Source organism: Ptychodera flava, chromosome 14 (genome assembly GCF_041260155.1).
Source record: "Ptychodera flava strain L36383 chromosome 14, AS_Pfla_20210202, whole genome shotgun sequence".
Lineage (NCBI taxonomy): Eukaryota > Metazoa > Hemichordata > Enteropneusta > Ptychoderidae > Ptychodera > Ptychodera flava.
Genome location: NC_091941.1, coordinates 32,974,259 through 32,998,946, shown reverse-complemented (window position 1 = coordinate 32,998,946; position 24,688 = coordinate 32,974,259). Strand labels below are relative to the sequence as shown.

At 34.8% G+C, this 24,688-nt stretch overlaps 1 protein-coding gene across 4 annotated transcripts in view; it reads right to left on the bottom strand.

Annotated features, from left to right (window-relative positions):
* Positions 1 to 24,688, bottom strand: part of LOC139150226 (ras guanyl-releasing protein 3-like) — a 71,194-nt gene that overhangs the window by 44,202 nt on the left and 2,304 nt on the right. For 2 of the 4 annotated variants that reach the window (XM_070722461.1, XM_070722459.1), the window contains exons 2-3: positions 24,508 to 24,625; positions 5,091 to 5,196 (exon numbers count right to left, since the gene is read on the bottom strand). In XM_070722461.1, coding sequence (XP_070578562.1) covers positions 5,091 to 5,169 — 79 coding nt within the window. In that variant the 5' untranslated portion in view covers positions 5,170 to 5,196; positions 24,508 to 24,625. Of the gene's footprint in view, positions 1 to 5,090; positions 5,197 to 5,804; positions 6,051 to 15,686; positions 15,974 to 24,507; positions 24,626 to 24,688 lie in introns of those variants that run through there. The other 2 variants (XM_070722462.1, XM_070722458.1) reach the window with 2 other exon arrangements.

Genomic DNA, 24,688 nt, shown 5'->3' with positions numbered 1-24,688 from the left:
ATGTCATCGGCCATTATTTTGTGAGACTAATTTTAAGTCTTTCTTATTAAAATTAAGCCTTGTATGACTTAACTTTTATGAGCCACAACAAAACACAACCATCTTCTTGCATTACTCTTTCAAAAAAGCATGTACTTTTAGTTATGTTTCACATATTTTTACACTGAAAAGTAATTTACAATATGCATGCGTTGCTGAGTTTTAAATGAAAGATCTTTAATTTCAGTTAAAACTAATTGCATCTTTGAGGGAAAAAGTATAATAGTCATATCATCTTAATAATCATTTCTGAACAAAACAATTAAAATGGTAATAGACAGAGTTGTATGGTTTGCAGATATAAGGAAAAGTTTCTATGTAGGGGAAAAAAATTTTGAAGTCCAGTAAAAAAGCAAAATTATTTCTTATTTTTCTCATTGGCATATATTGCTGGTCACTTCCACGGGTTGTGGGATGGATGCGATGACAAGATATGTGGCAAAGAAAATGAATTTCTGATCAATTTTTCATGGTGACACTTTCATTGAGTTTGTTGTGAAAAAAGAAAACATGAAAAACAAAATTATTTTGATAAGTTTCCACTTCTAGTTCTGCCGTAAGTTGGTGACCTTCCCCAAGGCATGTATAAATAGCTTGCCAGTGAAACCTGTTATGCTAATATCGATATCAATGACGTCATTACTTTGAAACCACATGATCTGCAGCAAAAGGTGGTATCATGTGTTACAGCGACAAAAAAAGTCCTTACTTTTGTCTCGAGTTCAGACAACAAATATTCTATTCTCTATATTAGTCAGCGGCACTGAAAGCAGTATTTCAAATTCTCAAATAGAATCAGAAGTTTGGGAAAAAAATAAAGGTTTTCAACAATCACTACGTAACTTTTAAGGAGCTATGTTCATTCAAATTAAAACTATGATTCCTGGAATACCTTTATGCTTGAATCTCCAATCAATATCTTTTTGAGGAAGATTGTTGATTATTTGGCATGTAATTTCATGGACAAAACCATGAGTACACTTGAATATAAGAGTAATTATTGAGCATTTACCGATTACCCATCAAATCCTATTGGAAAATCAATTCGCCAAAGTCAACTATTTTATTTCACCAGAAAGCCAGTTTTGATTTTCACGATCAATACCATCCAGGGATACACCTGTTCACAGCTGAGAGTGATACATTCCACATTCATCCTATAAGCTCAAGGGTGCCATTTTTGAACTTATGATGTGAACTTGGAAAACATTTATGGAGTAATTGAATTTGACGCCACCTTGAAGAACTCACACTTCACCATATGAAAGATTAGGTCACAGAATATTTTGGATCTCTCTGTATCAAAATAGATTTTAACGCATTCACCTCATTTATACGATACAACTTTGCCACTGAAAAAGATGGGATTGAGTCAAACCATGGTAATGAAAAGGTTTCATCTCAAACTATTATTGATTTATTTAAACTATTGTTTTTTGTGTGTCAAATATGGACTGCCTTTGAAAGTACTTTTTTACATTTCCTTTACTGCAAACAATTGTGACAAAAGAAATGGTGTGATGATTTAAACATGGATGTAAAATGCATTGGGGGTGACAATAACGGCTGACGGTGTCCAAAACACTTAAAAGGTATACAGAATGATAGCACTGACAGTGTACCGATGACTATGTTCTTTTGACCTTTGACATGATTCACGGAAAAAATTCTCACGCCTCCAACTGAACAGAAAATCAGATCACTAACAACATGAGCTTAGCAGATGATCACGACGATCATCGTAATGTCAGACGGACCATTATTACACTTAAAATTTCAACAATTGGTGATCAAGGTAAAATAAGGCAAAAAGACATTTAGCCAGCACTTTAACAAACAGCGTACCTGACAATTTATTAATATCTGTCTTCAATCCATCAAACAGTTGGTGATATTTGATGCTCAGGTGTCATCACGAGAGAATTTGTTTCCGGGCATGAAAAAGGTGCACATGGCAGAGGTGCGTGGCAGGGGAACCTAAATACAAAAATCAATCAGCCAACTGGTACTGTTAGCAGCACACAAAATGAACACGACAGTCTAAATATAGCCCTAATCTAAGATTCACAGACGTTTTCAGTATGAACACCGGCAAAGATTAAAGCATAATCATATTATATTCCCAGCAAGCTTGTTTCTATCAAGTTTCATTTTTCAGCCGGGTGACAGTTTTGGTAGTCTACTCCTACTGTAACTTTTATCGTTTAAAATGGTGCTGACACGTTAAAATGTGGTATTTTGGTAATGTATTCAAGATTTTTCAATCACACTTTCATGCAAATTTTCCTTTCCAAAATTTTCCGGCAAATAAATACCTTCCCATACTGCATTTGTTAATATCATAAAAACAATGATCATGATCATTTTAAAATGTCTTGACAGTTATTTAAACAAAGCGACAAAACATTAACATTTCTAAATTCTCAATGAAACCATCTCCTTAACTTTAACACGGGCTTCAAAAGTTAGTGTCAAGTTTATTCCTAATTTGATAGACAAACTCCACTTGGCCAAGAAAGAAAAAAAAACATCACTGGGGGTTAAAAAAGAACCAGCTAAATGTGCTTCTAAACAGAGGTAGGGATAAATACCTCTATGGACAAAAAAATTTGATCGAAATTTAATAATTGAAAAGTCAACTCCATGTCTTCTATGAAATAGAGGATCATTATGTTAGCGCTTTAGATCACCCATCCATGCCACATGTCACAATCAGAACACCATAATGGTTCTTGAATCGTATAGAATACATTTGACAGTATCTTGCCATATCTGTATATTTTATGCTCATCACAGAACACAAGTTCGTGGACCCTATGTATAACATTTCTCCAGTAAGAAGAAATTCTGTCATTGAAATCAAGCTCACAGCTGAATGACATTCACTTTTTTCAATATTTCTTAGGTGAATACCCAGCTAGGGACTTTGCATGCGCATAATCATGACATCATGGATGTTCCATGATCACTATTTCTCTGCAATGTAATTAACGTTGCCATTGGGATTGGCTTTTACACAAATTAAATTTTGCAAAGGTGGAAAAAAAATTCCTTGGCATCCATGCACTCTTAATAAAATCAGCAATGGACTTTAATGATGCAAGTGAGGAACACAAATCTGGCTTCAACATCTGATAGGGAATGTTTTATTTTGGACACCACGGTAATTTCAATACTGAAACAGCCCTAGATAGATGCATAATGATACCTGAGAAACCTGTTGTGGTGTATGATGGCAAAGAAACCAAACAAAACTTCGCTGTGATGTGCAGTATCTTGATAATGTATTCGTCCCCTCAACCTAAATAGTGCCTAGATTATGATAAATACGACATGGTACAAGCTACTCTGTGAAAACCATTATTTACCCCATTTCTTTTTTTTAAGATCCTCTATTGAGAAAATTCATAAATAAATTTCTACATACAAAATAGTAACATCAAAATGTGTGGTTTTGAGTTTTTGCCTTGGTTTCTGTTGCATATACCGCAGATGTTAAGATGGTATAATGATGATCAGCCACTAAAAGTAAGAAGGTATTTAATAGTCTTGAATCAACATCTCAATTATTGTACATCACACACACATTCATTTGAAGGAGTGAATCCTTCACTTACATGGAAAACCTGCGAGGGAAAGTAATCTAGAATTGTCATTGAGGTACTGAATTTATTTCATTTTTTGCTTGTAATTGTGGCGCTATACAAGCCTGCTTGAATGAGTACAAACTTGTTAAACATTGATGTGAGAATCATTGAGCTTACTAAAGAGATGGTGGACACATTGTTGTCATAGACACTGCATGACATAATGTCAAATCACTGATTTACGCTTGCAAGTTTTCCAACCGCAGCCTTTCAAAGACCTGTCATCCATGATTGTTTGTGTACAGATCTGCGTGTGCAATACCATAAACATTGGAAATCTTGCCTTGAAGTTGAAATTAAATCCTTTGGAAACTTCAAGTTACAACTGGGTTTCATCAAATACCGATTTTGTAATTCAGTGTGCACAAGTGTAAACTTATATACGGTAATATTAAAGTAAGTATAGAATGTGAAAACATATAAATGAAACGTCGGCAAGTCACAGTTCCATATTTTGATATATTGCAGACAAAGAAGAGGGATTTGTGAGAAAGCTTCATGCAAGTGTGGTGCATAGGTGGCAATCAATTTACACTCTCAACTGATAATTAAAGCAATTTCAATTTCCCTAATTGTCCCTTTTGTGAAAATTGCAGTGTTTTCTTTGTTGAGGTCAATAAATCATGCCCCCATAGTAATATGCAGTACATATACCACACCAATATGTAAATAATCCAATTAACTCCTGGTGTCTAATTTCATTTTTGCACAGCATGGAAGCACAAATAAACAATTGCATCGTTTAGGATTCCGTATCTGTCTCACTTTATTGGTCGTCTAGGTGACCAGTCTCCTCCCATTCCATGGTCAACGCAACTACAAAATTGCAGCTATTAAAGAAAATCTCGTCTAATTTTGTTTTTCCTTGACTAGAAAATGCCTAATTGCCACCATGAAAGATAATGGCTTTGCTGTGGTTTGATGATGATATGATCTGGATGAAGTGATGACTGCTACATATAACCATGCCAACTTGAAGTGAACTAGATCTTCTGATCATTTCCATGGCAACATCTGCGCTCTGCTAATCATTACGTCACTGGTTATATATTTGGCTTTAAATTCCAGGTTATGCACGCAGAATGCTTCAATTTTATGATGTCCTCACTGTTTTGTAACGACTATCCCGGCCTTTTTTTTTGTCCTTCACATTGATGCCTTGTGATGACCTTGAACTTTAATCAATAATGTGTTCTGTGGGAGAGGAGAAATGGTTCTGAACAGGACTGGAGGATACAGCTCAGAATTTCAAAAATATCAGAAAATAAAAGGCCATGGCATCATATCAGAAAAAGAGGGCCTTTGGGACATTTCTCCTAAAAAGAAAATGAACTGCAAGTTGGAGGACACGATACCGAGGTTTCTCAAATGCTTCACATCAAGTTGAAAAAAAAATTAACTCACTGCGCCCTCTTATTCTTTTCATTGATCCTGATAAGGAGCGTATGAGTGCCCGTTTACTGGTCGTCGTCGGTCTCGGCATCTTGTTGCATGGTGTACACCCATATACCTGGAAAAAAAAAACACAACAAATTTATCATGAGCCAATTGTAATGTGTATCAAAAGCAGACATTGGAAAATTGTATGATACAACATCATAGATTTTGAGTTGAAGTCCATACAAATATTAAAATCCTTTCTTTAGAAAATGTTGTGTTCTATAACACTGTGATGGACTGGTAATTTCCATTCAATTTATCCAATGTACTTGTCATTTAGTCATAAAGTATGACTCTCTGCAGATTTTCTGAGCACAAGAAATATAATGAAGTGTCGAAAAAGGAAATGAAAGAAAGATGAATAAATCACACAGTGTGATATGCTATGAATTCATCTCAGTATCAATGCATAACAAAAGGCTTACATTTTCCCTTAAGCGCTGCTGCATTACTCACACCAAACTGACTTTGGAAGAATGAAAACTGTCCAAAAGAATTGTGCCTTCTCAGAATGGTAACATTAATGAGTAGTATGGTGATGTGCAAAGCGCACGGGGGAAAAAAACCCCGTCACAGCTCGGAATCAGAAGCTGTACTAGAACCAGCTATGCTACACTCATGCATACATGCACGGTTGAAGGAAAGAAAGGTAAGACTGTGGTAAGATGGTCCTCATACCTGTGCTGAGATGGGTTGGAATTCTGCTGTCATGATTGACTCAGCCGTGACGTTGAAAAACCAGATTATTTTGCATGGTATCTACACCAAGGCAAATGCAACATCACAGACAAACTCATAAAAGCAAGTCTAAACCATGGGGATTATTGTTTTCTATAGGCAAAAGGGACACTGGGAAGAAACCATTCCAATCTTGGGGGCGGAGGGTAGGTGTTTTCATCAAAATGCACACTCTGTTATTGACAATGCTTGCAATATGCATCAGTTATTAGTATTAAAGAATCTATTTTTTTCCTTTTCATGATACCCCTTGCTGAGCGCTCTTGAAAATTTTTGCCTTGAATGATGGTTAATGATCTTTTACATCAAAATGGAAATCAAGCAATTATTAGTGAAAACTCGTGACTGCATCACAGTCACTACAATAAAAGAACTACGCAGTTTTAATATTTGACTTTTGTTCTGTTGGAAAAAAGCCAGTACCTTTTTTATGACAAAGCAGAGTGGACAAGTTACAAACTGCTGATTTTCATACATTATGGTTTGATTGACAGTCATGGATTTCAGCATGCACACTTTCTAAAGACAGACAGGGAATAACTTGTCACCACTGACTTTTCACTTTTTTTTTGCCCAGAGGAAGGCTATTTTATTGCACAACATATTCATAGAGGCGGAACATCACACATGCATGCATCCCTCCACAGGGAGTACCCCGTTCACAGAAATGGCAGATTCCATTTGGCGCTTGTCTGATGACGCACATAGGTTTTTCGGGAGGAATGATAAAGAAGGTGTCGAGAAGATGGTGTCTGTCTGCTATGTAAAAAGAAAAATCAAAAATCAAACAGTGCAGATGATCATGACAAGACACCATCATGTACCATCCATCTTTGATGCTTCTTATTTTGATGAGATATCTGTCGTGTGATGTCACGTATGTGATTTTCTCCAAGGGTCAGACAAGGTGATACCAAGTTGAATCTATTCAAGTCTGTGCAAAGTGGGTCACATATGGTCATCTGTATGTAAATACAATGTAATTACTTTTAATCTGGAGAGTAAACTATAACCATATTACCCAAGTCAATAAAAAAAGACAAACAAATATCATTGTAAAAAAAACTGAAAATTTTGCAAGGGAAAATACTAGTACTATTATTTGCTCGTTTATTGAGATCCAACAATCGATTTCCGAGAAGTTTGAATTATAGCATATTTTTTATTGATCCCTTTCAACATTTGATGTCTTTGCTTTTACGACAATTGATATTAAAATAATTGCAGGAAAAACAAAAGTAGTATATAACAGGATTACTTGGTTGGGTCCAGGGAGAGGCTCCTTGGCTGCCATGGCAACAGACTGATGTCAGTTAGCGTTTTCAAATGCTTATTCAGATAACCCTGATTGTCCCTTCCAAAGTGCATTACTATGAAAAATTTAAAACTGCCTTGAAATGAGATCAAATGTCCTGATTTGTCATGTACTATATTTAAAAAAAAAACAGTTTTGTGCTGTCGATATTAAAACTCAAAGAAAAGACGACGGCAAGCATGTATCACTGCTTTGATACTACAGGCACTGAAGCACAAAAGAAAACCTTTGCATTTATGAGTGAAATACACATCACAAAAAAATGCAAAATTGGTTTACCTTGACCTGACCCGATTGTGCCATTTCGTGATAGTAGGATCAGTGAAAGCTAAAATCGAGACAGAATTCACAAACTGGGAATCCCTTCTTTTAAAGGTCAAAATTTCATGACATTTTACTGCACTAGAATCATGCAATGCTTGTTTTTTTCATCCAAATCTTCAAAGTCTGTTCAATCTTACAACAGCTGAAATGTTTTCCACGATGCATTTCAAGCAAATTGATGCCTGGAGGGACCCAGTTAACATGAATGATATTCTCAGGGTTTTATTTTTTTGGCCTTCTTTTTCACTCAGGCCATTAAAAATGCATGCATAAGTATATGTACTCATTGTATTCCAGGGTACTGACTCAGCTGCATACATCGGCATCATTAGTCATTTCTGCAGAGTCAATACACAGCCACGAATCCATGGAAGAGATAAACGCACGGCATCTTAACCTCATTACCCCCAATGCCACTATCCTGATTTCACCCTCCGAAATCAATTTAATTTCATCATTGTCACTAAAATTAACACTGTGTTTTTTCTTGCACAATAAGATTCATTGCCAGTAATTGTCCTGAAATATTATTACATTCTTACAACGAAGAAATATTACACAGAACAGTGTTATGATTCCCACACCATATTTACACAATTGTAATGTGGAAATTCTGAATTCAAGCATGGACTAGCTGGCATGTTGCTTGTTTGTTTTCCTCTTAAAAATATTGCAAAATTTCATAATGCATTTTCATACTGTCCCAATTTGAGGTATGAGAGCGCCCTCTATGAAGCTTACTGTGAACAGTATTTTTGACTGGGTTTTATATATATATATATATATATATATATATATATATATATATATATATATATATATATATATATATATATATATATATATATATATATATATATATATATATATATATATCAGTGTTTTCTCTGCATGTTCATTAAAAGGGGCACTTTCTGCCCCATTCATCAAAATTAGGGGGCAGACTTGACATTTTAGGGGGCAGTCACTTTTGATGTGAATTTTGCCTTCTTATGAAGCGCTTCCTTGATATCATTACGATCGTCACCCAGTTCAGTTGTGTCGTATTTGTCGTATGCAGCACATATGCATAAACATCGACATGATGACGTTTGTCAGCTTTTGTTGTGCTCGGCTGCTGTCTATCTTCTGTCTAATTGTCACCTACAAGTTTCCCCGACTCAGGATTTGACATACATGTTCCCTCGGATACGATTTGATCCGAATTTAGGGGGCTTAAATCCATGAAAATATGCACCGATCCCCATGCGCCGATCAAACGATAGTGTTGCATTGCTATACACGTGCCTACACAATGCTAAAGCTCGAAGTTTCCCAACTTCCATCATTCATTCACACAGTTCGCTGTACTATGTGCTTTGGTCATCCTCATATATCAATATATGTGGACGCCTTTGCTTGCTGTGTTCTGTGCGCGATTTTCGCGCAGTCAGTGACTTTTTCAGGGCAGACAATGACTCGAAATGCGCAATTTGCGCAATCGCGCAGTCGAGAGAAAACCCTGTATATATATATATATATATATATATATATATATATATATATATATATATATATATATATATATATATATATATATATATATATATATATATATATATATATATATATATATATATATATGCAGTTTCAGCTGTTAGACAGCTCCACAAATCTATTACAGTACACAAAAGACATCGTTTCTAAGTATACATGTGGCAGACTCAAAATATATGTTGGTATCTGATCAGCATACTGCTTAAACTGTCTTTGTTGTCTTTTGTTTAATCCAAAAACATTTTGTGTTGGTAAGCAAATGATCAATATTTCAGGAGGTTTTTGATGATCTTCATGCTTTGGAAAGTAACACTTGTTCATCATGTAGTCTTACTCACTGGATTTCATGTTGTCATATTTACCATCTTGTGCTATCATATGGATTTGACATCCACATGATCATTCAGAGATTTTGCATTTGAATGATGATCAAGATGTTACATGTATCTCACTAAAGACCACATACATTTCTATTCAAAATGTGTGTCATAAACTGTATACCAAGGCATATGTATACGTGTCCATATACAGTAGACCGGTATATACGCCTGCCTGTTTGTCTATTGGCTGTGCTTGGACTAAGTGTCATGTACTAAAGTCAGACAGATATAGATGCTAGTCCTCAAAACATGCTGTTTTTTTATTTAATGAATGTATTTCTATTGATTTTTTGTCAAGAGAACTACTTGCCAAAAGGTTTTCAGTTTCGTTCATTAGTTACTGAGAACATTTCAATCAAATCTTTGCAAAAATGCAAATATAGTATATTAGATATTCAAATTCTTGGATGTGAAAATTTATCATATTAGATATCTAATATAAGCATCCTTGATAGATTCCCAGGATTCTACTGAAATCCACCAATCTTGGGATAATAATTATTGCATTACATATGTGTATGGACAAATTCTGATCAAATGGGAGCAAAGAATCACCACTGCTACAAATTTTAATGACTGTTTCCATAGCAAACCTATCTTTGTAGATAAATGACAGTTTAAAGTTGCCTTATGAAAGGGCTCTTGACAATACTTTGATAACATGTTGGCATTTAATGAAAGGTCATATAAGTCACCAATTACTATTTGCAATTAATGTCATTAGGTCTGTTACACAGTTACAAAGGAATCTTCAATTAATTGATTTTTGATAATTGCTGGGAGCTTCAATTGAACGACTAGTAAAAATGGATATGCAGCCCGCTGTGTTAGTAATGTTAGACCTATATAGATGGGAGGCACCATGGACTAGTGGTTAGGGTAACGGACTCATTATCAGAGGATGGTGAGTTCGAGACCCAGTTCAAGTCCTGATAGATCCTGAGTAGCGGATTCACTGTCAGAAGACGGTGAATTAGAGACTCTAGTTTGGCGTTGTGCCCTTGAGCAAGGCACTTTACTCCTCAGTTGGGGTAGTGGGTTATGGGTACCTCATCCTGTAAATGGGCTAGCACCCGTTGGATGATGGGCTAAATAAAATAAAAAAGACTGTGTTATCTCCATGTGTATTTTACGGTGTATTCTAGATCTCTACCTGGCAGCATATTATTTATGGATTTGAAACTTCACTGAAAACCACAATAAAAGGCCTTGACCTGTTTCAAGGACATACCGGTACTCAATACTAAAATCCAGCTACAGCTGTATATAATCCTCCTCTTTTTCAGACATCAGTGAAGCGATGGCTTGGAATAATGAAGATAATCACAAGCTGGGGACAAGCAAAAAAGCCTACTGAGGTTGAAGGACAATCTCATCGATAATGTGATTAAATGCACCTCTTGTACAAATTCAAAAATTGGTTTAACAGAGCAAAAACACCAACAGAAACGAGCCAATCACAGTGAATCTTATGAGGTCACTGCAGGTCAGCTGCAACAGCTGGGTTGTACAATTGGGTTAAACTTTCTGTGGTAGTAGAATGATAATGTTTTCAAACTAAATAGATGTAAGTTTTCACACACTGTGACAGACTTGTCCAAAAAAAGTTAACCTAGTTGTGAAAACTTTCAATATTTGGATAACATTCTATGACATTGGAATTAAAAATGATAAGAAATTTTTATAATATTTTTTCTGCTCATTTCTTTGTTGAACAGGCGCAATAATATATGACTGCCTTGATGTAAATCGATCTGCCTCTGATCTTTTGTGACTCAATTAGGCCACATGGAAACATACTGTTTATTCAGGACCCCGTTGTCACTTTGTGCATTTTAAGGTGCACTTGCAGAAGTACTGTACCGGTATGTATATGCAGCCTTTAAAACAAGCAGACTGAGTATGATACACTTCTGGTTTATAGAAGGCCTACCAGTGTGCTCTATTATTGTCTACCGGAACTATGATTTTGATCCTTCTCAAATTTCAGGAACAATTTCTGTTCCTGTGTATTACACAGTAAAGTAACTTCAAGCTTATACTGTGCTTTATCTGTTGCTAGAAAAAAACGCTACACAGTCATTAGATTATTTTCCTGGTATAATATATCATACATTACAAGTATTGAAGGAGTTGCCGTAAAACTTACCATGGACTTTGAAAGAAAATCAGCCCATTACTACAGAACTCTAAGCTGCGTTACAGTTCAACATGATCTCACACGGCAGTTTTCACTTTTAAATAATAAAGGTAACCTACAAGCTGCTAGATTATTACGACAAAGTGGGCATGGCTCCGATATCCTTGTAGGCACATATGCTACCAGGGTTGTATCATGATTGTGAATTGACTGTTCAGTGTGGGTATAGGAAACTTGTGAATTGAAAGTTAAATCAGAAGCTTGAATTGTCCTGTTAATATCAACACTTTAAAGAGGCACTCCCATTTGGTAACATTTTTAAAACACATTTTTTTAATGCCAACGGTCGATATTTGACATGGCAACTGCGCGCGGATATGCGAGATATCGATAAAAAACATGTCATTTCCCGAGCGTATTTTTCACATCCCGAAGTTTTACGATCGTTTCTGATTATGACGTGAAATCCACCGAACGTTTGTTGTTCTGCTGATTGATGATATTCTAGGGAGTCCATAATAAGTTTGAGCAATGCAATTTTACCTCCTACTGCGAAGATTTTATATACAGCATTATGCCTTTACCACAGGTCAGTTTTTGAAATCTTCTTCTTAGCTTTGTCGTTGTCATTATTCTAAATCAGTTGTATTATAATTTTAACCAATACCACATAAACATAAGTTTTTACGTGTTAAATATTAGCCGCCTCCGATGACTACATTTTGTCGTCTGCCACACAGTACGTGTGGTTCGCCGCGTGTGGTATGCGTCTATGCATACCACACGGTGGCCGCTATGTATCAACCGCACGTAACTGGGCTAGTCACCTATGCGAATTCTGGTGGAATCAGCAAAAATTGTTTTTCGTTTTATCACCAAGTAAGTAAGACTCAGCTTTCTCCCACGGGGCTTGACCGATCACCGAGGCAAGTGATACTGTGGCGTACAGCAGCGTCAGTGTAGACTCGTACTCCATAGCTTAGTTGACAATGGCCCCAGTGCCAAACGTTCGATGTTCGGAAGCTGAATTCAGGTGGGCCACCGGAATTCAAACTTTTACTTTTTTGAAGACATGTTTTTATCGATATCTAGTGTTCCGCGCGCTGTCGCCACGTCAAATATCGACCGTTGGCACTAAAAAAATGTGTTTTAAAAATATTACCAAATGGGAGTGCCACTTTAATGTGAAGACTGTCAGATTAATTTTAGATTTCTTTCTATTTAAAATGAAGACCCTGTAATTTTTGTAAGTAAGTACAGCAGAAACAATCAAATAAACTTGAAATGAAATTCAAATCAAATCAGAAGCCAAAATTGCCAACAGTCTTGATATGGAGACTTTCCAATTAATCTTCGATATTAATCTTAGATTTCTCTTTGTTCAAAATGAAGATTACATTATTTTTTCAGTAAGTACAGCAGAAACAATCTAAAACTTTTGGGAATAACGTTCCACTTCGGAGGAGGAATATTAACATCAAGGCTGCAAGTTGTTCTAGATGCCATTGAAATGTACAAATGTATAGAAGCAACAGGTTCATCTGTACTATCACAATGTCAGTGTCAAAACAGGCTGAATAATATTTTGGTATATCCTGTTTTTCAAGGCTAAAAATACCTGCCGGAATACCGTAGTGACGGACACTGAGAATATTAACAATGGAAGAACCTCAAGTGACCTTTACATAGTCTTGTCCATTGATAGCCATGGCCTAAAGCAGACTGTCCTCAATCCTCAATTTTCGCATCAGTCCACGTTGACATTGACTATTAATATGATATTATTCCTTTGTTCTCCTATGAAACTTGTATCAAATTAACCAATTTGTGCAGAGATAAAGCTGATGCAACAAAAAACCTGGCCCTTTGAACTATTATTTTGTCACTATCTCATGGACCATGCAATCTCAAAGTAATTTCAGAATTCCATTGTCTCCATTTCTTGCGTCTTTTTCTCCACTTCAAACGTTTGAAGGTCATATCACAGGTAACTTAATTGACTCTTCAAAAGGTCACATAATGCTACATCATAATGACAAAGAAGTGATCAATCTTGTTGCAAATGACAAGAACTGAGCAAACAGTCATTAAATTGTTAATCATATTAAAAGATTAATAGTTAGCTTCATTATCCATCGTGCCTCTATAAACTATTATTGTAAAAAAGATGTTGAAGAAGAATCTGACACAAAGTTGAAGTTACAGATATTGAGGATGTTGAATATCAGGCAAACATATACAACAAAAATACTTGAAACTACTGACTAGATGAACTGCAAAGTATACGTGGCACTCTAACAACGCTTTGATTCTCACTAATACAAGTGTGACATGATTTATTCAGGAGGAAGTTTAATCTATTGTATAATATCTTTCATTTTTCATTTCTGAATCAAAAAAGTATCTGGTGTAGCATATCAATGAGAAAAAATATTGATGGTCACAGTAGGTAATTGTCAGAGGTTACATGATAAAAATAGAGAAGAATTGAAGTTACAACTTAGTGCCAAAGAGTAAAATGCATTGAGCCACAAATAAAAATAAAAAGAATTATTCCAGAAGAAAATAATGCTAGCCTTCAAGATGTTGGGGTTTCCACTCAGACTTATAACTCTGGTATTTAACAGGGCAATCAGTTGCTGTATCATATTATCTGTGCAAATGACCAAGCTAAATAAAAAATATAAGCTTTTATGTAATTTGCATTTTGCAAATATCCTTGTGTAGATTTTGCTTCAAATGACAATCTTTGGGAAAATGAAACTTATTTGCTTTAATGAATGATTTGATACTTTACTTTAAATATCAAGAAGTTGCAAACTGCAAAAAAATTATAATAACTTTGTCTCTCATTGTGTGTCCTTTACAAAAATGATGCAGTATTGTGGTTTTCCATTTTGGAAATTTTTGAGCTTGCAAAACCCAACCACAGAAACGCCACCTCCAGAATGTTTCCATACAGGGTTGTTCTAACATTATCACTGAGATCATGAAGATGCTGGTAAATTCAATATTCTGAATCTCACAGTGTAAATTATTCTACAGATATACAGACATTAACATTTTGTGATATGTCTGTAGAAAAACAGAAGTTGCCATGGTTTAGTCTGGATTGACAAGTATGTGGAAGCAAACACAACATTTTGTTGGCGTTGCGCCACACATGATATGTTTTCACAGCCACTACAAGCCTCTTCTTCACTTACTGCAGTCTCAAAATGTTAAGGTGATTCAGGCTCACTTGAATTACAAAACTTGATGAATTTGAGGGCAGCATCCAGGCCATTTTGCTGGCCCAATGGCAAAAATCATGCTAACAACAATACCACTATCAGCAAAACATGTACAAAAATTCAAACCTTATAAAAAAGTTATCAAATTCTTAAAAAATTAGCTCATATACATAGATTTGGGAAAATTACGAAATAAGCTATACGTACTTTAAAGATAAAACACAAACACCACATTGGAAAATGAAGGGGTTCAGTTTTAGCAAAGTTTTATAATAAATTCTTCCCTATCAAGAAACACCTTCTTACAAGTCAGTTTCCGATCTTGTCAATAGAGGGCAGCAGTGATGTCTTAGCACAAACCCGATTCGTATACCTATCTATTTTCAGAGAGACAATGTATCTCATATCATAAGTCCATAAAAAGTTACTGATTAGGCAACAGAGTAATGCTAGATCACACACTAATGCTTACACGTCAAATACTTCTGTTGAATACACATATTAAAATTGCAATACAATGATAAAATGCTCCAAAGTCACATTCCTACTTCCTTCTCAGTTGATGATTAAACAAGTTGACACTATGACCTGCCACAGCAAACTTTCAATGTTTGTTTAAAGGTTAATAACATTTATGCTCGGAATAATACTCATTAAGTGGGTGGATGATCACCAAAGTTCCTGAAGCAAGCTCACATTGAGGAAAACCAAAAGGAAAAACTCAATATATTGGTATTTATGATTCTATATTCTTTCCAGGAAAGCTGGATAACTCAATCAGAAGGAAGTTGACAGAGTCGTGTAACATTTTTTTCTCTTGCCTGTCAAAACTCAATTTAGCAGAGAACTACTATCTATCGTTGAGCAATGTGAGAAACATAGTACTGTACATACCTTTACATAACGGAAAATATGGTATAACACACTGCCAGGAAGCAAAGTCAATGAAATATTGAAACAGACTTCTTGTCTCTGTGGTAACTCAGGAGCCAATTTAACTCAGTGGTTACAGCAATAGTACACTATCGACAACTTTCGAAAACTCTTTTGATTCACACCATGTGATTCTGAAGACAATGACACATGATGATCTGAGATCAGCTGCTACTTTCTAAAGCCCTCCAAAAACGGACAATGGGTCATAATCATGGAAGATCGGACTACAGGAAACTTTTCCCTAAGCAGGAACTGAAACTCTATCCTTGACACAAGTTAACCTGCAGCTTTCTAGCTACACACTGTGCCACATACAGGAACTGAGATAAGCAGTTTTTTGTAAATTTATGTCAATGACACTATGGCATACTGATGAGTGTTGGCTTGTGATTGTATGAACAATGTATAAACTGAATTTTCAAAGGAGTTTGACCATCAAAAGAACCTTACGATGTACTTGACAGCCATAAAATTACCAGTACATATGATCGATAGGACAATTGAAAACTACTGTATTTCTGAAGTTGTCATAAATTGAACAGAACTTTAAAGGTAGTACATACCTCAAAACTTTTGCTGAAACTTTCCTAAAGAAAAACTTCAATTATTTCTTTCAAAATCAAGAATAAAAATCAAAGGGTCACCATATAAGTTTTGGCACCACAAGAACAATTTACCTTAAATTTACCGATATGTGGAATTCAAAATGGCAGCCATCTCTGTGTTAACTCTATTGGAAGAAAATTAAATTTTCAATTTTCAAAAAACCAAGATGGTGTAAACTATTTATTCCACAGCCTTCAAAATGAGCCCACACAAATGGTAGATCAGAAAAGAATTGTAAAATTTGAGTCTGAATATCTGCTCCTGAGAAGGATTGGATCATCATTTTGTATCTGCACATTGAAGTGAACAGATATATTACCATATCTGACCTTCAAATAATATGAAGAGGGAGAAAATACACAAAAAGTTTCTGGGTGCAACCTTCAAGAAAGCAACATTTTGCAGCCGTTCAGGACACATTCTAAAAGATTTGTTATCATAATGACTGCACTATAGGCGTCAACAACAAGCCAATTATCATTGTGAAAATCAATTTTTGGAGTCTAATAGGTTAAATCATCCAGAGATCACAATCAAATAAAATAAATCAAATATGAAAACAGGAACAGCGCTTGTGATTATGCGGCTGGGAATAATTGAAAAACTACACTGTTCTTTAACGAAATGAGGAAGAAATTCTTCAAATACAGAAAAATTCACATCTATCTGCATTGGCTCAAATCTGAATAAGGTACCCCTCGCATCTTAGTAGAGTATAATCACAAACTTGAATACTATTAGACAGCTGATCTTAAATTATTACAAGTTTATGAGAAAAAATGTAAATGATTTTTTTTCATCAAAATGAAAAAAGTAAGATTATTTTTATTACCTGAGTGAGACAATCCAAAACCAAATGTGAAAGATCTAGGCCTAGCAGTTTTTTGAGGGATGCACTAATTGACAGACGTGTAATGATGCCAACTTACAGTGATGGAACATTACCTGTTTGAAGGGTCAGCTTGATCATGTTGGCTGAGAGTAGAGCTAGGACAATATACATAAAACAACAATGTTGCTAGTCTTCTCATGTTTTATTTAGATCAACCTAAATGAAAGTATTTCTAGCAATCTGCATGTCAATTTTACAGCCATAAAGCATAAAGTACCTGGTACTCTGAGAAAGGAACATGTTGTGATCAAACAGGACAAAAATATCTCTGAAAAACAGAACTGGTACATTGTATCATTTAGTTTGTCTCGATTTGAACAAATAGAAGATCCCTGAGAACTAGCAAACTAAATTTCAAAAATTGAGAAATACCCTTCTAAATATGTCACAATTCCAACAAACCTGAATGAGAACTTTCTAGGAATATACATACTAATTTCAAAGGTAACTGGGTTAGTCTCTTCTGATAAGATTTCTGAATAAAAAAATTGAAATTATGACAACATGAATCAGCAAAAGTAGCAAATTGTAGATACCAGTATAAAATAAACAAATCTACCAAAAAATTTGCATGTATACACAAAATGCAAATTCAAGCAACCTGACAAGTACTTTCTAAGTTATTCATTTTTGTTTTGAAGATATTAAGTACAGAAGATAGAAAGTATTAAATGAGCTAAGAAATGTGGAAATACCGTACTCGTCCGAGTATAAGCCCCTGCTCATGTATAAGCCCCCCTACTGATTTCAGAGGATTTTAGAAAATGCATTACATCCGTGTATAAGCCCCTACCCTAGTGTAACTCAAATACAGAAAGGTTACGAGAGTATATTTGGTCATTTAACTTGGTAAAATTACTTTTAGATAATAAAGAAACTATTAAAAGATGTTAAAACAATGGGAAACTGGAGTTCCCTTGACAGCATCGTAAGGAAAATGACACGTTTTCCCAGTACTATCTTGATTCTTTGACTCTGCTCACCCCCGTCCCCTAAATAGAATAGTCTCACTCACGTCGGCCATTGTTCATTTTCATTCACGGCCACGATGTTTTCATGCTGGAAACATGCAGTTTCTTTTGTTTGAAGCAATTATCCTTTCATTTGTGAAGATTTTCCTGGTGACTATTACAATTTTCACTGCTATGTTGTTGTTTTCACAAAATGTAGACAGTTTGATACTGGAATATTGAGTTGCCTTTCCGTGTAGGCAATGCATGTGTGTTCACATTACTGTTGATCAGCAGCATACATGACGTCTTTGTTTCAAGTTTAGGTTTTTTTCGATGCTGAAATTTCACCAAAATGTCACTTCTGTATTCAGAGATTGTATAATCAATTTCTTTGGAAGAGTAAGTCGATTTTGAAAGCGATAGAAAGATCGAGTGGTGTTGAAAAAAATCGTGCATAAAATTAGCATAAATTAAGCGTCCATGGCAGATAACATGGGGTTGCTCGAGTATAAGCCCCTCCCCTAGTTTTACCGCTGTTTAGTGTTGCCGAACCGGGGGCTTATACTCGAACGAGTATGGTAGTTGTAACTCAACTAATAGTTGAATTACAACAATTTCCACAGTTCTTACCTCATTTAATCTTTCTATCTTCTATACTTAATATCTTCAAACCAAAATCACATCTTAAACAAATGAAGCATCTACACATGAAATATCTTTGAATGTTGTGAAATACTTGTATTTTGATTTTTTACAGTATCAACAGCATACATGTAGTACAGGGAGATGATGGACGCTATGTTGATCCTATGCTGCTGTTGCCATCTTAAACATAAATAAGCCTCACTGTATTAGGGACGGCACTCAGGTGACCATAAATTGCCCAGAGCAGAGGAAATATTGGTTACCTCTCCTATCATCAAGGTAACACAAGCAGCGACCTCCAAAACAATGGAGGCAACAAGGTTGGGAGCTGTGGATGTGTAATGAATACTGGTAAAGTCAACATCTTTCCAGTTTCACAAATTACATACCACCAGGCAATTGTCATGTTGATCATGTTGATATCTGACTGTATGAGCATGCAGACATCTGCTATTAAACAACAGATTCTCACAAAATTTTACGATAGCCAGAACGAAAATAAATATCAAATATTTACTCAGGGCGTGCTGTATGACAGACAGTTGAGAAACAAATATCTGGATCTTTGGGGTAAAGGTAGTAAAACAACAAGATCAAGTGAAACCACAATGTAATGATGCGGAACATACAATATTTCCTATTTGCATATTAAAAACACAAACACATGTATTTCTAAAGTGAAACCCTTAGTGCATAATTTTTCAATTGTATTTTTGAGTATGTTCTGCTTGAATTACACATACTGATATTTGAGAAGTGTCGGTTTCATTGGTTACAAGTATGGTACTCACAGCCTTGCGTTAGTACATATGCAGGTACAGATACCTGTAGATTGTATAACTTCTGAAGGGCTGTGTGTATTCAGAGAGTAAATGACTGAACCGGTCACTGATACATTTACATAAATAGTCAGCAAGCACAGGCAAAGGGTCACAATCCTCTTGCCTGTACTACTTACTGTCTCATTCAGATAAAATGTACCTCGGGGACAGATATTCCGACTCTCAGTTTCTGATCTACCACTGATGTGGGCCAATGTTGAAGTTCTTGGATAAAATGAAGTTTTCACAGTCTTATTGTGTGAAAATCAAAAATTTAATTTTTCCCCATTGAGTTAACACTGGCATGGCAGCTTCTTGGAATTTCATATTTTGGTTAATTTTAGGGAATTTGTTTCTCTAGTAACAAAATTTGCCCAGAGACCTCTACTCTTATTATTGATTTTCAAAGAGATTGATTTAAAGCTTCCTAATGGAAAGTTTGAGCAAAAGTTAAGTCTTTCAGTTTCCATGCCCACACTACCATAACTATACACAAGTTACAGCATCATTCCAGGATTAAGTGCATGTGGTTGCTAAATTTTAGCAATGCCAAAAATATTTACTCTAGTCTTGTAGTGAAAATTTGTCTACTTTTTAGGCAGCTTTATCCTTAGGTTTTGGTTCCTGTTGTATTCACATACTGTAAAAAGTTTGTATACAAAGTTTGTACATTTTATTATTCTGGACACGAATTTCAGCAGAATTTAGAGAAGAGCCTTGAAGTACGGATAGGCTTAAATTTTCATAACATTAACTGATTAAATTTGAATCTTACCAGAGAGGGGACTCTTGCAACTTTAAATCAGGGGTTTACTGTATAGAACAGAGAAATAATCCATTCTAGGGTACATAAAGAAATTTCTCTTGTACATACACTGTAAGTTATAAATCTTTTTGACAAAGACAGAGTCAATGAAGCATTTTCAAATCTTGTGAACCCAATTTGTATTTCTGAATTCTGTGATGTAACACGCTGCGTAAATGTATGACACACCAAGAGTTAAAGGGGCTAGTAATACTAACTTTTAATGAATTTTTATTATTTTGTTTTGTATGTCAATTTTAAGTTCTCATTCTACTCCCAAAAGAATGTTGAAACCTTTTCTTAGTTTCATATTACTTAACATCCTTTTTTTAAGTTGTAAAATGCATTGTTATTGTTTATTTTTGAATTCTAGTCTGGAGTAGAATTCAATTGTCAACAATAACAACAAAGTTTACACATCATACATACTGAGTTGACAAGCTGAATGCTGTGTACATCAACATGCTTTGGGGAGTAGAACAATGAATTATGGTTGATATTAAAAACAAAAATAGTGAAAAAATCATCAAAAGTTAGCATTTCTGGCCCATTTCAAATCATTACCTTGAATTCACTTGCATTCAAAAAATACAAGAATTCAAACTTGAGAAAGAAAGGGATGATTTCAAGGAGTAACTCCAAAAATCTGACGTCTCATGGCTGTTTCTGATTTTGCTCAGATGCACTCTGAAAGTGTGTTATCACATTGCTTTACACTATTCTAATAAGACTTGGAATATCTACAATTGTTCTATTCCAATGGCATATTCTATCTTGAGGCATAGCTACAGCCTGGCGGATGGACACCATGTGCTAACAATAAAATGATGTCAGAGATTTAACAACTTCAACAAACATGTTAGATTTGAAATGTAAGTGATAAAAGTCTCACAAAACCACTGAGTTGTATTTGTAAATTCCATAAAGCTGTTTTATTTTTAGCTACCATATTCCTATGTCAGCTTAAGTTAGTTATTAGAATTATTACTCATTCAAGATACCTGCATAACATGCCTTGGTATAAGTCCGGAATTTCACAATTAGTAACATCTGGTCTGCACGAACTCACTGAACAATAGGTATTACAATCCTAATTGTCTATCAAATGTTAATATCTTATTAAAATAAGAATATAAATGTGCATTGTGACATTTCGTTAAATTTAGATTGCAAATAAAACTTACTTAGACAATTTTTTTTGGGTTTTTTCGTTAAAATTCATATAAACAGGAGAAAAATTCATTTTTTCATTTTGGTTTACATGTCTTCTGCATGATATTTCACCTGTTTGAATTTGAGTACCAGTCAGAACACACAGAGAATTCACTTTTAACTTTTTGAATTTTATCCTAAATATTAAAAAAAAAATTCTGCAGTTTGCTACTATACCAGTGAATGCCTGTCTTGCAGTAATGCCATAGAACCAGTTGCAAAGTGTCATGATGAAGTTTGAACGCATGCACTACAACTGTTCTTTCTGGTATAGCTAGTTACCGATCTCTGTATGTACAGCTAAATTAATTGTGGTACTGTTGTTTGTACAGTATTTTAGGATCATATCATTTTCTCCTTTGTTCTTCCTGAATGGTTTCATGCATAGGAAAGGGAGCTTCAAATTAACATGATGATTATAGTGCTTGTCCATAGTTTTACTCAATTTGTATGATGTGTTGTGTAGAACTCTGTATTGGTTTCTGTGGTGCTGACTTCAGCAAGCATTAATCCTCAATCAAATACCAACTGGTCTACACATACTCTGACAGTGTACAGCACTATATCTGGGGTTGACACTTTGTTTTATGTTGTGAGTTATCCATAGGGAACTGCATATCAACCACAAAATGACATTGTAAAGCAAATACAAGTCTTTCTGTTTGTTTCTTTTCTCTTTCTTTATTTATTACCTTTATTTATTTATGTACACCTCTGTAACTCCAGACAAACAAGCTTCTTTTATATTTCTTTAGTATTTTCTGTCTTTTGTCACTAGGGTTTAAAGATGTGATTAACCATGCCTCATTACTGAAAATTTCAATTGTTGAGAATTCAAACTGGCTCTGACGTCAAAAAGTCTGGCAAAATGACTGACAATGCGTTTTACGGTAATATTAATAAACTAAATATTGGTTTTACTTATCATCATCAACAAATACAATAAATGAATTTCGAATAATTATCTGACTGGTTCTCTTATCCAACAATTCCTTTCTTCCAATGAGATGCTTTTTCGAACAGCCAGAATGTCTGACAGATTTAAACAGCAAACCACCGTGACTGTATTCTTCAAACTCTTTGTTACCTATATCTAGTCATCTGCCAGTGTCTCTGACAGTCCTTTAACCTGTTCATCCCCAATTCCCTGTAAAAATGTCCACATTCACCGTTGATAACAATGGGTCTGGGCCAAACCATGGTGGTGGAAGGCCGAAGGGTTAAGTTCAATATTGCTCTAGGACAACATACTCATTTATTATGACAAAGAATTTCTAAAGTGATTATTGTAAAATGGTCTTCCATCAAATGCATGATTGACATGATATATCAGATTCAGGACTTTGTGACCCAACTGATAAGATGAGAAAAATTGTGTACTACAGATGGTCCTTTGTACATAATATGTTGTCCTTTTTCGTCATGTCTTTAAATTGCATCAGAATTTGCTCAAGAAAACCAATGGAGCATATGCCATTAGGCTTCAACAGGAGAAACCTATTTAGTATAGTGCTTTCAAGGTTATTACAAACTTTTTTTTAATTTTGATGCACTTTTAATATAACTTCAATTATTTCTGCACCAGTTTGACATTGCTTCAAAAACATTTGTATGACTCATTACCAGTGATTACATTAGCATGTGGAAATTATAGCAATTAACAAAATCACAAAACCAAAATTAAATGATCATTTGAAATTATAGCAATTAAACAAACACAAAATGAAAATTTAATGAGCATTCAGAAATTAAAAGCAATTACGAAAAAACATTAAACGAGAAATAATTATGAAATATTTTGAGATAATAGTAATTCAAAAAATATAAAACAATTGATCAGCATTCAGAAATTATAGTGATTAAGAAAAATACAAAACGAAAATGATATAGTGATGTTTCCATCGATTGTCCAATAATACTTTATGTACAAAATTTCATGATTCAAATATGCCTAATTTTGATGCAGACATCTATACTGATACCACGATCTTTTTCATTTCCTACACCAAGCCAACCTTGTGAATATTCCTGAGATATTCCTATAATATTTCTTTTACTTGTAAGTAAAACTCCCGTCATTGCAAAATATTAATCACACTTTGAAACTTCCAAAAACTTGTAACTTTGGTACACCACAAAACTTTTGCGACGTCCTTTAAGGAAACCTCTGTTGAAATATTTGACTCGTATTGGCTTGATTATATTTGCTGCATTGATGACAAACAGATCTGAGTTGTAATGACGAGGAGTGATGATACGATCAATGAAGTGTGAGGCTTTGAAATATGACGATATTAAAAAAATATATTGTAAATATGAATCTACCAGTGCCTTACAAATTTTGCACATTAAACAGGCAAGCATCTTATAGTTTATAAGCCTTACTGTACATTATTTGTAGACAACAGACTGACTGTAAAAATAAAATTATCTGCAATTTTTAAAGCTATAAAATAATCATGTAGAATCTGAACATAGTCCCTATAAAAACTAACTTGGCAGCACAGCATATGCTAAACTTGGCCGTGGAATACCATTTGATTAATAGTTAACTGGCTTTCTTACAAAAAAAATATAAAAAATATTTTCTTTTATTATAATCTATAAATGTACCTTCTTCAGGTATTGTTGCAGTTGTAACAAAACATGCCCTTGACACTTGCTGTGTGTACTAATTAGTTAACAGGTCACCCTCTGGAGACAAAGGCCTGTGACAATTCTAAATTTGTCATATCAGACCACAGCTGTTACAAAGGGTTGGTTCGTTCATGGTATTACACACATACTGGAAAATTATTGCATTATTCGCCGTTCTATTTCCACTGAGGAAAAACTTTATACTCACTCGTTTCCATTGTTGTTTAACTGGAGATGCATGCAGTTATACCAAGCATTAGCTGGGCGACAAGTCTCATCTGTTCTGACGAAGGCACAGTGTCTTCGCAACCCTTAGTGTGATTGCTCTGAAAATGTATGAAGAAAAATTGAAGTACGTAATCTATAGAAACTAAGAAACTGCCTGGACG